At 38.9% G+C, this 15,198-nt stretch overlaps 1 protein-coding gene across 1 annotated transcript; it reads left to right on the top strand.

Annotated features, from left to right (window-relative positions):
- Positions 1 to 28: 28 nt before the first annotated feature.
- hspbap1 (hspb associated protein 1) lies at positions 29 to 15,121 on the top strand. Its single transcript, XM_027276132.1, has 8 exons — positions 29 to 177; positions 2,636 to 2,834; positions 4,218 to 4,402; positions 5,916 to 6,052; positions 8,135 to 8,306; positions 10,509 to 10,592; positions 10,976 to 11,086; positions 13,884 to 15,121. The coding sequence occupies exons 2-8, from the start codon at positions 2,639 to 2,641 to the stop codon at positions 14,397 to 14,399; spliced, it is 1,401 nt and encodes a 466-aa protein (XP_027131933.1). The 5' UTR covers positions 29 to 177; positions 2,636 to 2,638; the 3' UTR covers positions 14,400 to 15,121.
- The last annotated feature ends 77 nt before the right edge of the window (positions 15,122 to 15,198 follow it).

Here is a 15,198-nt window from a genome sequence, read left to right as displayed (position 1 = left end):
GTGGGCTGCCATTTTGGCTCCCATGGTGCATTAGCATGAGTGAGGCTATTGCTGCGGCCACAGAGCCAACATGGAGTAGATTCACAGTGGGCTGTTCCAGACGTATGAAGAAACTCTGCCCAGTCATGTGAGCTTTGTTTACTTCCGCCTGTACCCCAACTGCACGTGTAGTGAAAGGTGAGTTTGTGTGTTTTCACCAGAGCCTCTGTTTCAGCGAAGCCTGCTAATGTTAGCTTTCCTGGGAAACTCGTACGAGTGTTAGTGTTATTATGCCTGTTCCTTAGCAAAGACGACGCTCACAAACATAGCTTCGCTTGTAGCACCGTGTAAATGACATACATACGATCTCCAGGTGGTCTTTCTCTCGGGAAAAGTTTATTTTTGTCTTCTCGGAATTTCTTATTTTTCATTCCCAAACCTAGTCAACGATAGCAGCTGTACTTGGATAGAACATTAGATTAGTTTCAACTTTATTGTCACTGCACAGAGTACAAGTACTGAAAGAACGAAATGCAGTTTAGTATCTAACCACAAGTCCAAAAAGCTGTTTATTTCAGAGTGTGTACATGTGTACAGGGATATATAAATAACACACACACACACACACACACACACACACACACACATAAACAGTGCTGCTCAAAAGTGTGTGAACCCTACAGTGATTGTCAGACTTTTTGTAAAAAAAAATACTAAAATAACCTCATTAATAAATGTTAAGTTATACCCCAATTCACAATACTGACCTTACAAATAATTCACTCAAACAAAAGAAATGGTTATATTGTTATTCTTTAAAAGGGGTTGATTTAAGAAAAAATAGGATATTACAACTCCTAACCTCAACCAAACAGTTTCTGGAGTGACTCATCAGTCTCTCACATCTTCTTTTGGAGGATATTTGCCATTACAATTTTCCAAAGTATGAACAGAATGAAATAAATAAACTAAGACATACAGTTTGTGCAGCAGCAGTTGCAAATGCATAAGTACAAGTGTTATTACACTGTAGGGGTTAATTAAGCTATGTACAGTATGAACAGTATTAGCATAATTATATAGTGTACAGTATAAGGTGTCAGTACAAGTAATTATATTACTTATAACTGATTGACATAATATACAGAATAAACAGCCAGATATTATAGGTCAGATATGTATATAGTATAGATAGTAACATATGAATACACTATAGATATATACAGTAGGACAGTATGAATATGTATTAGTCTGTGGGGGCATGAATAGTCCAGGTAAGTGTTAACACATTACTGATATAAAAATATATGGAGACTTTGATCAGATGGGAAATATTTACTCTAATTGACCACCAAAAGGATCAATGTATAAATCAAGTACATCATTCTGCTTAGAGGGTAAACGGCCATTAAAGTGGACTCTCAGTATCATAATAGTAATGATGCGGTAATAAAATGCTGCCAGTACGAGAGTTTGACTGATACCAGTCTTGTTGACTGACTGTTAAAAATCTGATCTGATTATTGACCACATAACATCATCAAACATTTCTAATGAGGATCCCTTAAATCCTGAGATACATACTGATTAAGACTTCTAATAGGCAATGTAAATACACTGTATGGACACAAGCACATGGACTATTATTAATATTACTTAATTTTGTTCTGAATACAATAGAATGTTAGAAACACCTTTTAGTATAGTGCAGTCCAGTTCAACAACACTGCAAAGTACAACCTCAATATTAAACATAATAGATAAATGAATACCTCTCTGACAGTGTCAACAAAAACTGAAATGATATAAGTTTAATAAAAGTAGAATTTATTATTATTAAATAAAAACACACTTTTGTAACTGACAGGGTTTTCCCTTTCATTTGTTTTAATTTTGCATTTAGTGGGCAGTCATTAATTTATTAAAATGTTCATCACTCTGAGCCTAATACATAAAACTACTGATCTGTGATGATGGTGCATTTGCTGCTCTGCTGATTTTGTTAAGTCCACCTCTTCACTCTCAGACAGCTGATAACTGTGTTGTCACACAGTGCGGTCACTGTTAAATGCATCGATGGGATTTGGTCAGTCATAAGTTAAAATGTAAACTTTTCCCTTTAAACATTAATCTAGGATACACTCAACCCCATCCAACACATTTGGGATGAACTGGAATACATTACATCATTGGCCAACCTCAACCTGTGGCAGTACATCCTTAAAAACTGACCTCCGGGGACATACAAATGTACATACAGTATCTGTCCCAAGTTCTTATGATATAGGTAGCATAAACAATTATTAAGATAAGGAAGCGTCTGTTTCCTCTTGTCCCCAAATGCTCCCCAGGTTCCAGGTGTTGGTGATGCACGATTGTGGATTTTTTAAGGTTGTTTGTGAAATGATAGGGCACTGAGGTAGCTGTAGGAAGTAACAAATGACTGCAGCCACACACAAAAAAAAACACAGCTGCAAAAAAGTCTACACAGTCTTTATCCCACAAAAGATACGACACATTTGAGCTAGTAGATACTGGTACAAACACTGTGAATCAATGACTGGCAGTGTAACACCACGACTTAAACATCAGTTGTCTGCTAAACTTATCTACATCCTCTGTGTTGCAACCCACCATCGGTGTGTATGTTCTACAGGCTATGGCTGCCCCGAGCTCCGTTAAACCCTTCAGCCCAGAGGAGACCCAGACGATCCTGCATCATTTGCAGCAGCCCGCAGTCTTCAAGAACATGACCTGTGGCTGGCCTGTTCTCCGCTGGACTGCAGAGCACCTGTCTGGCTGCCTTGGCAACAAACTAATCCGATTCAGACTTGGGAGAAAAGAGGAGAAAAACAGTAAGAACGGAAGATGAATGCAGACAGATCTGGGTTGAAATTAATTATCTGGATTGAACATGCATGAAATCACACCTCTGTGACCCCAAAAAGATCTGATTTAAGATACCCACCAAGCACTGCTAGTAGGCTTAAGTTGTTGACTGAAATTATGATGATGATGACTGAAAGAATTATAGATATATAAAAATATGAATAGAATACAAGATATAATACAGAAGCATATTGCTGCCACACTAGAAAACAAAAAATGTATCGCGTTATAAAATAATACTGATACATTTTTATTAGGGAAATATTAAAATAAAACACTGATGATTTTGTTGTATTTAGGCTCATATAGCATATACAAACATTATTATTGAGATGAGATATTTCCATGAGTTTAGATGAGATATTGAGTTTAATGACAGTTAATTTAAAAACACATTACTACACATTTTTAAATACTTGAGATGAGATCAGTAAAATGCAGTTTTGCATGTCCTGTAATTTTCAGTTTCAGTTAGGAATAAGCCTGCTTCCTGCATCCTCTAATGTATTTTAACGTTGCTATGGTTGTACTTGTAGAGCCTAATATGTTCTGTGGTCGTATGTGGTGTAAAAAGTTTGAGAAACAATGGTCTGGACAAAGCACACTCCAATATACAATGCAAGCAATTTACATTTCTTTTCAATACTTCCAGCATAATTGATAATTTATCAATTTAAGTATATTTCACAAATGAGCTTTTCTGTGTTCGTGTTGCTGATCACATCAGTGCCCAGAGTCTATCAAGGCAGTTCTATACTTTCACCCAGTTTTCAGTAAGCACATAATAATTGGCTGCATGACGTGTTGATTTACAGATTGGTTAGTAGTTATCAGGACCTAATGAAGTGTTGAAGGCTGTCTAATGATCTGATTGTGAGATGTCACATAAGAAAAGACAAAGAAAGTAAACAAACAGAGGGTTTTTGTCTTTCAGCATGTGGTGTGTTTTGCCCTCCATGTGGCTCTAAAGTAGCTACAGTAATGACTCCGCCCGTGATGAATAACAGAGAGCGTGTCCTCTAGCTAATTAGATTTCTAAATCATCTTTTTCAGCTGCTGCAGCTGACAGGAGGATATTGCTCATGATGGATTATGAATGGCATCGCTCAACCATAGACACACTTTGTTTACTAAAACAAAAGCGAGTAAATTACTACAACTGTGATTTATTTTTCTCATAAAAGCGGGTTAAAACAAAATTTCATGCCTCTGTGATGATGTATAGTGCTGCATTTCTGGGATATGAATTGCATTTCTTTTAGCATAGATCAGTTGAATTGTTTTACTTCAACTTTATCACAATTTTCCAGTGATTACTCTCTTTCTTGCATTTTTTCTTGCTCTCATAGCGCCACTGTTTGAAACCCAGTGTTCCTATGTGGAGGCCAAACTGGCACACTTTCTCAGCTGGACACAAGACCAGCCTGGAACAGATGTAGGTCCCTTCTCTGAGTACCCCAAGTCAGAATACTGGGCCTATGCTGACTACAAATACATCGCCCTGCTGTTTCAAGATCAGCCATCCATGTTTGAGGTAATCTACAGACATTTTAAGCTGGTCAGTTGCTGGTTAATGCTTGAGAAACATGGTCAGAAAATTTCAATGAAATGTTTGAACAACCGATGAGATTAAAGCCTTAGTCTTGAGGCAATATGGTGGCAGCCAGAGTCACATATCCTGAGCTTCAAAACGTGATTTGTGTTTGTGTTCCAATTCAGACAAAGAGCATCAGTTGGGTCGGCCACTGATGTTGGCTAACAGTCTGCGTTCCATTCAATTCTAAAGGTGTTGGTTGGGGTCAATTCTTTCACATCAAACTGGGAAAACTGGACCTGGCTTTGTGTCCACGGGGGAATTACCATGTTGAAACAGGAGACCACCTTCTTCAAACTGTTGCTACCAAGTCAGAAGAACAGCTTGTCTTGTCTAAAATAGCACTGAGATTGCCTCAGTACACTAGTGACGGCACACTTTGGCCATATAACGCATTTATTCCAAAACCTAGATCCATTATTTTCACTCACAGTGATGTAACAAGAGCAGAATAACAGCAAACATGCCATTATCACCAATCTCCTTGATTGTGACATAGTTTAATGTATTAAGTCTTCTCATTAAACTAGTGAGAGCATATTTTTCATATTTCAATGACCATCATATTCTTCTGAGTTAAAACAAATGAAGGCAAAGTCAGGGTCAGTATAAAAGTTTGTTTTGCAACACTCACGCTAGGAAACATATTTGGAAACTTCCTAAAGTTTAATTTAAAAAATATTACTCATACATGATTACCTTCTTATCAAGTTGCAAGAGCTTAACAAATTAACCATTATTTTCTTCTAGTTTCATGTTTTTTTTTTTTCTCAAAACGCTTATTTACGTTTTTACAGTTTCCCCTTTGTTCTGACATTTTCAATTGAAATGGCAAGCTTCTCCTGTAACGACTTTACATTAGCTGCTATTTTTGCCTGGGAGGCAAAGACATAAAAGCGTCATCCTTTCTCAAAAAACTGCCACCCATTTATTTCATTTTTATCTCAGTGATACAAAATTTATTGGGCATCCACCTGCAATTATTACCCGCTGACTTTCATGCCTTTGAGACAGGCAGACATGGGCTTTTTATAGGATAAATGGTGCCGGGAAAAGTGCTGCCTGAAGCCTAGATTGACCAGTCTGTCATTTACAGCTGCATGCGTACACTGTATGCTAATGACTTCATTATTCAGGATGCCGGCATGATTGCTACACCTTTATGCTCTGACAAGACATGATTGACAGGTCAGTTTTCCTAGCAAGATGATAAATACTGTAGCATGGTTTCTCTACACAGACACCTCTATTGGACACTTATAATAGGTCTTGTCAAGGTAGCTGATGAGGTGGGGGTACGTCTGTGAGTTGGGACTCCATGTCATGTCAGTAAAAAGAACAGAGACCCATAATTTCAGAAAACTGACTTATTTATATTTTTATGTGCAATTGATATACATTTGAACGTAATTTGACGTGTGTGCGTGCGTGCGTGCATGCGTGTGTGTTGCAGGATGTACAGTGGTCAGAGTTGGGTTTTGAAGGGCGTAATGGGAGAGAGAGCACCTTATGGGTCGGCACAGAAGGAGCCAACACGCCATGCCACATGGACTCTTATGGCTGTAACGTTGTACTGCAGGTACAAGGACGGTAAGAAATATAATGGCATGTGTTTGCTGCTTTCTTTCTGACTTCTGCTTGAGACACCAAGCAGGCACCATTCTGATCATTACTATGGTGACTGAGGTCAGAGGATAGGGCTGTCTCACTCTCGAGATACAACAGATAGGAAAATAAAGTGAAGCCTCTACAGAGTCACTAAGTGTAAACATATTCTCTTGCTTGTAGATTCATGACCATTTATGTACAGTATATAGAATAGTTGTGTCACTATTCTAAGGTCACATAGACGAGTCAGAGAGGACAGTTCTCCAGAGATGAGGCAGCATCATGTCATGATTGATAAATCCTTCATTCTCCTCGAACAAACTTAAATAAAGCTTCCAGCATAAGACAGCTTGGACTCCACCACATAAGAAATCAATAATTTGATTTCTGAATCATCACATAAACCAGAGTGGGTACTTCTTATTCCTTCTTTATTAGGTCAAAGGAAACTCAGGCAGGTAGCTGATCATCGGGCCTTGTGGTTTGTTGTAAGGTAGAACATTTTTAAAAAAAACACTGTTTGCAGAGCAATGTTTGGCTTATGTGATTGTAATAACAAAATTTATTCAAGTCTAGATGAATGGTTTATAAAGCACTTTGGCAAGTACTATTTCCAATTACCATCCTACATTTCACTATACTCAGTAATTGTTTGCTGGACACTTGTTTCATGAATAATTAGACTCACATGTGGTTGAATTCTCGTTAATTAGAATTTTATAGTCTAAAATTTTGTTTTGCTCCTAATACTTTCATCGGGCTGTACTCATTTTGCAACGTCTTGAATTAATTGTTAGGAAAATTACTTTTTTGTGTGTGCAAATTAACAAATTACAAAGTATTACAAAGGTTACAGATTATTGTTGTTTCTAGTACGTAATTGATAACTCTAAGGTTGCAAATAGCCTCTCTGTAATATCTGTTTTTATGCAACAAATCTTTTTTTCATTTAGAGGTAAAGACTACCTACATACCCTGAGTATTGAGTATTGCCTGAAGTCACAACAAAGGATTCGAATGAATTGAGCACAAATCAAAACTAAAGCATAACTTGGAACTAATGTGAGAAAATAGTCCTGTGTTGTGCACTGCAGAGAGAGATGGCAAGAGATTGATCTGATCAAATTTCAAAAGTGTTTTACTGTGTGTGTCTGTTTTTTTTAAACATCAATTTTCAATTTGAGCAACAAATTATATAAAAACATATAAAGAGAGATATAACCCATGAGAGGTGTAAAATAAAAAATGACGCTGTCTGTCTTACCCGAGTTTGTGCATTTAATAGAGAGGAGCTGTAACTGAGCACAACGTGGTGGTGGAAGATTTTTGCCTGTTAACCACCTAGATCATCCACCACATGGGATGTGCAGGGTACTGTAACAGCCTACACACCATGTGATCTGTCCTTTGCCCTTTTGAGCGAGAGTTAATTTGTCGCAAAGCTCACCAGAGCGGGATGGAAATGGAAACAGAGTGAGAGGTGCTATGTGGGCCACCATGAGTCAAGAAACAAAAGGGAAAAGGTCTTTTTGTATCTTATCTCACTTCTCTGTTCTCCAGAGAGCAACAGTTTTATCTCGCTCCTTGTAATTGGGTCTGGGGCTCTTTTTATTTGGTATTGATCTCAGATGGAATGAAATTCAGCTCAAGCAGATCTCTGACACTGCTGATCCATGAAAATACAACAATGCTGATTGATATCATGACATGTGTGACAATGGTGTAAGGGTCAGGTGGTGGCACATTTTCAACAATGGACCTGTCACCTTTCATCATTTACCAGAATAAAATTATTTAATTTAATAAATTTTTTTATTTTTATTATTTAATTAATATATTTTTTAAGCTTTATTTGACAGAGACAGCTTGAAGAGTGACTGACAGACAGACAGTCACCCAGTCAGCCAGTCAGTCAGTCAGTCAGTCAGTCAGTCATTCAGTCAGTCAGTCAAAGAGCCACAAGTTGGATTTTGAACCCTGGTCCGCCGCGGCACCCCAACTGATGTTCTTCCCTGCTCCTTTTACACTGAAATCATATCTAACTGTGATGTTTCCCATGTGTAGGAAGCGCTGGCACCTCTTTCCTCCAGAGGACACTGTTAAACTGTACCCGACCAGGATCCCCTATGAGGAGTCCAGTGTCTTCAGCCAGGTGGATGTTCTCCATCCAGACCCGAGGAGGTTCCCTGCATTTCAGGGAGCCAGGGCCCACGTCGTCACTCTGCAGCCAGGGCAGGTCAGCATTCCTGATAAAGTATATTAGGAGATAAAAATGTATTGCATCACAGAAGTCAGATTTGATCAGTTATATCAGCTTTCTTGGAGCTGCCATATGTACAGGACATACAGAGAATTGAAATGTTTTTTCCCTCACATTGATCTTCGCAATAGACATTTTTTTACAGCAGCCATGAAATAGTAGGGTCAACACAGGCTATTGTAAGGATTTCCTTCTTTGCTGTATCTGATGTTAAAGTTAAAGACATTTGATGACATCTCTTTGGTCTCAATTTGGTGTTTTTTCACAATTTTAAGAAAATAACCAGCAAAACAATCATCCTGACCCTACACCTAACCCTAGTTCCAGCCCTCAAGAAGACTATTCTAAAATCCTAAAGAAATATTTGAAAAGAACTTTATGTACATAAAAAAAAAAACTTCTACAGTAAAACTTCTAAGTTGCTGTATTGAACTGTGAGCCCTGTACCACGTATCATAACAAATGAGCTGACTGTTAGCGAGCAAGCTAAACATGTTTGCATTTCTAATCAAACTTTGAACTGAGACACATCAAACACCTCATACACCAGCCATCTTTAAAAACCAGTTGTGTTTTTTTAAGATATCGAAAAACCATCACAAGTGATTTATTAAAATTTGATGTTATGCAACACTGTTGCTCCACATTAATGTGATGAAGTGCTTGTGGCACAGAAGCAATAACCATAAAATATAGCTTTATTGGTCCTTAAGCTCGGAACATGTAAAAGTAGACTCAACAGTGAGATTTATTTGGCGCGGTGTCCTCCATAAAAATGTGAAGCAAGGCAACAGTCGTGACTTGTGTTCCAATTAAAGTCTGGCATTCTCAGTTATAGTGCATCACCTTCAGCAGACTGGAGCTTTTATGTTGAAGGAAATGGAAGGTTAAGTCGCGTTAAAGTCAAGCTGCGTCATCACTCTTGATGTGCTGTCAGGAGAAAAGGTAACAGGGTCAGGTCGAGGCAGAGCAGTCATGTGCCTGTCACCTGCTCTGCTGTAGAAGCAGGTGAGTTTAGGGTGAGTCAAGTTATGATTGAGGTGATGAGCAATCAGAAGTTTCCCGCCACAGTGCCCTACTTTTCAGTCTTTAGCTACTTTAGTCGTTTTCAATTCCTGAAAAAGTCTTCCTTTGTGTATTTTGTCCTACTTTGCTTTGTTTCGGATTCCAGCTGCATTGTTTTGTTCTTCAAGAGTGAGAATGGTGACAAAACAATTAGCCGTCTGTCTCTTTTCACTATCTGCTTGTGCTTGAGCTCCTGCAGCGTACTAAATACGCTCCTATCAACACCAAACCCAGCTGTCGAGTAACTCTGAACGCCGGTGAAGCAATGCGCAGGTCTAAGTCATGGTTCATGCTCCAGCAGATGATTTTTTGCTTATCTTAGCTGGTGGGAAATGAAGACCATTTTACAGTTGAAAGATGATAAACTAAACTGAAAGAGTGAAATGCTCTAATTCTTTTGTATCTCTGGATATTGTTGCATTACATCTGGGTGGTTTTTGTGTGAATAATAAGTCATTTTGAGCGGTCATGTTCATTCTTGACCTTTTGGAACAGCATGTGGCGCTTAGTGCTCTTCTCCCAGCTTTCATTTAGAAAATGGAATTGGCTCAGGTGTTCTCACATCACCTTAATTTGGTCCTTTAGTCACACACAATAAGTAAATATATGGGAGGCAGAACATGATCACCCGAATCACCTTGAACCCTTACAGTCAGTGTTTCGGCTGGCTTTGGCCTGACGTTACGTGCAAAGGAAAGCTACCAGTGCTCAGATTATTTTCGCCCTTCATTTGGAAAAAATCTTAAGTCGTTGACTCAAAATGGATAGTTTTGGTATCTACAGTGATTTCCCACAGGATGCCTCTGCAGATCAAATCAAAGGACAGGTCATTCATCTGGTCTTATCAGACCACAGGCCATGAATGAACCAGGACCGCTGAGGAGGCTGCAGATCAATAAAGCTCGCCCATTTTAATTGAGTCACTTTATGAATAGATGAACTACTGACAGTCTGTGGGGAAAAGGTGCATGCTGCCATCTATTGGATGGTCAGTATAGTTACATATTCCCTTGACATTTATCACAAAGTCTTAAAAACAAAAAGGAAGGTAGTAGGTTATTTCAACTAAACCTTTTTATGTTTCTGAGGACTTTTTCTGTCTCCTCTGCTCAGGTGCTTTATGTCCCCAGACACTGGTGGCACTATGTGGAATCAGTGGATCCCATCACTGTCAGCGTCAACTCCTGGATCGAGTTGGTAAGCAGTACCGTCATGTCTCTCCCTCACCCTGAACTATTCTTCTCTAGACTTGAAATAATTTTCAGACAGAATTTGAGAAACATTTGCCCCTGAACAGCGTTTAGTGCTCCCAGATGAAGCCCCCTTTTAGCTATGATTAATGAACAGACCTGGCAGTAAAAGATTCCTGTCATTATGATGAGTGTGTGCGTACAACGAGGAGTGTGCTGTGCATGAAAAGCTTAACCACCGCCAGTTAAATGTTTATTCAAAGAGTGGGTCCCTCTCCAGTTTTCCCTGCAAGGTCACCGGCAGCATACCGCCACACTGTCTTTATCACTCAGCGTAATTATATTGATATGCAGAGCTCATTCTTATTTTGCTGTTCTGTTTCTGCACAGGAAGTGGATGACATGGAAAGAGTAAGTGAAGCTGTGACCAAGGCTGTCGTCTTCGCCCTTAAAAGTACAATGAGTGATGACAACAATGACGACTGGCTCAATCCCACCGAGGTAGCGAATAAATACTGTGATATTAATGACTGCCTCACATCAATAGCTCCATGATTACTGCCTTTTGCTTGTGTTGGCGCAGCAACAAAAAGAAAACTTTGAAAAACACCATGGCTGTGTCTTACTACTCTCTATCCAGAGCAGTGTACGGTATGTCAGAAGGCAAAATCAGAAAACCACTGCTTCACTGCAAATGTTCTAAATAGGGTCTAAGAAATAATTCAATATCATTGTTGACTTTTAACATTTTAACAACAAAAAACAAACAACAAAAATAAAATAATAAAAATATAATAATAACTATCATGTTTTTTCAAAGTTCTGCTCCAAATAAATACATTTGTCCACATTTTAATTATATTATTAATATTACATGAGAGGATGTGCTTTTTCGTCATTATTGGCATGACAGTAATGTGGTCAGTGCTGAGGTGCATTATATTATTATTTAAGTTGAATTTATTGTTCTTGTACAAGAGGAGCTTTCACAGTGCAACACACTAAAGGGGTTACAAAGAAAAAGGCTCCCTGAGGAGCGCTGACAGTTGGTTCTTATACGTTTTTCTAAAAATGGGCTGTGTCAACCCCTGCAAATTGTTAACAAACAATTTGCATATATAGCATCTAAACAGTTTTTTTCAACATATCCCCTAATGAGTAGCCAGTATGTCCCCAATCTAGATGTCACCTCTCTGACCTGTCCCTGGCCCTCATTCTATTCTGGAATCCCTCTGTTTATACATTAACCTGAACTTTACCTTACCCTGCCAGTTTCGGTAAAACATCAATAAAGGGAGGTGCCTTCAAGACATGTAATAAATAGGAACAAACACTGTATAAGTTAAAACATCTAAATAGCAGTGTAACCCTAATTTTTATAACACATTTGAAAGAACAAAAGATTTATTACCTTTTTATAGCCGTTTTTTGCACATTTTATAATTATAGTTATAATGTGAGAAATGGCAAAGTAATATTATTAGTGAAAATGAGGTGTGCTGTTATGGTAATTATAGCACGTTGTCTAGTATCTAGTAGTCTGTATTATTAGAAACTAAAAAAATTAGTTTTGAAGTTTCAGTTTTGCCTGTGCAAACACTTTGATAATGCTTGATATTTAACATAAATTTGTTTATTTTACATGTTATTTCTGCATATATTCGTCACGGATAGCAAAAGACTTTTGTACACAGGCAAGTTTTTTTTCATTTGCTGACTGGACACCCATGGTAACCTCACTAAACACTTCCATAGCGAGATCCTCTGTCTCAGTAAGCACAGTAATTGCCTCATTTCATTTGTTTTGGTTGGGTACAAGAAGTCATCCATTGTGCAACATTATTGGTGTAAAGTATAGCTGACTTCAGTGCTTGAACTTATCCAGACCTGCACAATGCTTGATGGCACTATGGTCTGCCTATGATAGATTACTAACCACTGTACCTCCCACACCTTCTTCTTTCTCCGTGTAGCGGTTGGCAAAGGCTGCTACCACTCGGGGGGTATATTTATCCCACCCACAGGAGGTCATTTACTGTGTAGTCCCAGTATGAGCTGCTGTGTAGGAAAACAGATGTTAGGGGTGACTAAAGCTCCCGGGATGTTCTCTGTAACTACAAAAAGAGGAGAGGGGCTCAAACCTAAACCCCTCTTACTTTCTCACTGTTTTAGATGCAAAACTATACACTTTTCATAGAATGTTGTGCTATACTGGAGTACTCAGGCAGTAAAAAATCCGAACGCTTTATAGAGTTGTGGAGTTCAGAGTTAAAGGTATTATAAAATGATGCCAGTTGTTTGACTGTGGTCTTTTTAAGACAGCTATGTGAATTGAAATGATGAATGAATAATTTATTTATAATTTATCTCAGTTTGGCAGCATGTAAACAGAGACATTTATATGAGCTAAAAGTACAGAGCGCTCCCCAAAACTTTTAGTAGCAGCTGCTGTAAGACAGAATTCTTCCAGTGGTGTACCAATTATTAAAGAAGCTCTAGGGCCCCTGTGTGTGGGATATGTATTAGAGTCAAGCTTCTTTTAAATTATTCCATTGGCAAGTTTGAGAAAAACTGGCAGAGTCTATGTCTTCTTTTTCACCTTATTCACCTCATTGATCCAGGGCTGGATCTGTGGTGGATTAAGTGGGATGTATTGGCAATTAATGTTGTCTGCAGCACTTTTATTTGAACTCACACTTTTCCACACCCTACAGAGAATAAAATTGGTTCAAATGCGTTTTTTGTTAGACGTTAGACCATTAGTTATATGTATGATTCAAGACATTAAAGGTCCTGTGTGTAGGATTTAGTGGCGCCTAGCTGTGAAGTTGCAGATTGCAACCAAATGAATACTCACACCTCACCCTCTCCTTCCGGAAAACTCAGATAAAAAGCAAAAGGCCCTGTCGAGAGCTAGTGTTTAGTTTGTCTGCTCAACGATTCTTATTTTCAGGTGATTTTACACTATTGAAAACAAATATTATTTTTAATTCCTGCCAATAGATCCTCCTGAATGTTTCACATTGGACCATTTTTAAATGATGCTTTCGCTTTTGTTTACCACTGGAGTGACCTTTTCCTGGGGAAGCATATTTAAGCCTTTAAATGTGCATCTGTGAAAGAAAGACAACTGAAACAACAGTTGTTCAGTCACTTTACACTCCCCCAACAACTACAGCTATGTACTGAATGTGTCATATAACAAGTATCCTACCACACACAGGTGACAAGGTAGCTGTTGAACTGGCAGGTGATGTTTGGGGAACAATCTGTAACAGTTTGTGTTATGTCTCTGCAGGAAGGAGTATCTGGCCATAATGAGAACATGCAGTATTTGAACTTGGCATTGAGAGCGTCAGCTCAAAGACAGAGGGGGCTCTGCCACAGCAAACTGACCCCATACCCGAGAGACACCCGTCCTGTCAAGCGGGACTCCAGAGGACAAATCAGGAAAAACAGCGATTCTGTGGCCTTCAGTGTTCCCTTTGGACCACATCTCACCCCTGTGCAGAGTCAGCAAGAACACTCACCAGCAATGAGGGGGGTGACCACAAATGATTTAGAGGTCAGCTCAGATACAGCACAGCTTGAGAACAAAACAGAATGTGACTCCAGTTTAACTCAATGTAGAACATGTGACTGTGCAGATGGGACATCAGGGAGCTCCTCAGAAGATTATGAGGAATCCATACACACAACAATAAGCACTAATGACCTGTTAGACTGCCTGGTGCATCCTGATGTTATCGCCTGTGTCACTGAGCTTTTACTGGAAAGGCACACAGGAACTCACAGGAGCATGACATCATCCTAGCTTTAATATTTACCAGCCATAAACAACATATAATTAGCATACAGAGGAGGAAAAGCCCCCGATTTGACTGGTAATGGTTCTGGTTCGAGCAGTGATTTATCATTTTTATCATATCAGACTGCCCTTGCCTTTCCACTCTGGAGTTTGCAATGATAGAGAGCTGTGCAAAAAAAAAGAAAGATCTTTGGCTGCAGAAATCAAATCCCTCAACCCAGCGGTAATGCTCTGCTGTCAGTGAGAAGTGAGAGAAGAAAGACGAAGAGTTTCACCCTGCTTTCTACTCGCATCTGTCAAGGTCCTCCTGAGACGAACACCGGATATGCGAGAAGTCACGACCGGAACGAATCATAATGTGATGAGTGAAGCAATCAGGTGGCTCCACCATTTCCTTGCTTTGTTGTCCTGCACATAATAATCATGTTTGGGTCCTCCAGAGTAAGAAAAATGACCACTTAAATCAATTTGGTATGGTAATAAGCCACATAATTCAAGGTAATATTCCTGAGATGTGAACATTTGTTTCCCCTGTAATGTTTGCCTGTCTTTTGCTAATGAAAATTGTCATTGAACAACCACAGAAGGCTGATCATAATGGCTCAGTGATTGATGAGAGCTGTGATGATGAATGAAATGGGTTCGTTTGAATGCAGTCTGTCACCACAGGTGAAGAGAGAAAGGAAAGTTGTACATGCACAAGAATAATAAACAGAATCTTTGCACTATTTCTTTGTTGAATTTGATGTCCTGCACGCACTTCACAGTTTTAGCATAAAGATTCTCACAATTTCACCATCAACAT

The sequence above is a fragment of the Larimichthys crocea genome, unplaced genomic scaffold (genome assembly GCF_000972845.2).
Source record: "Larimichthys crocea isolate SSNF unplaced genomic scaffold, L_crocea_2.0 scaffold319, whole genome shotgun sequence".
NCBI classification, from domain to species: Eukaryota; Metazoa; Chordata; class Actinopteri; family Sciaenidae; genus Larimichthys; species Larimichthys crocea.
The sequence above is the reverse complement of the archived record's forward strand: the minus strand, read 5'-3'. Positions and strand labels throughout refer to the sequence as shown.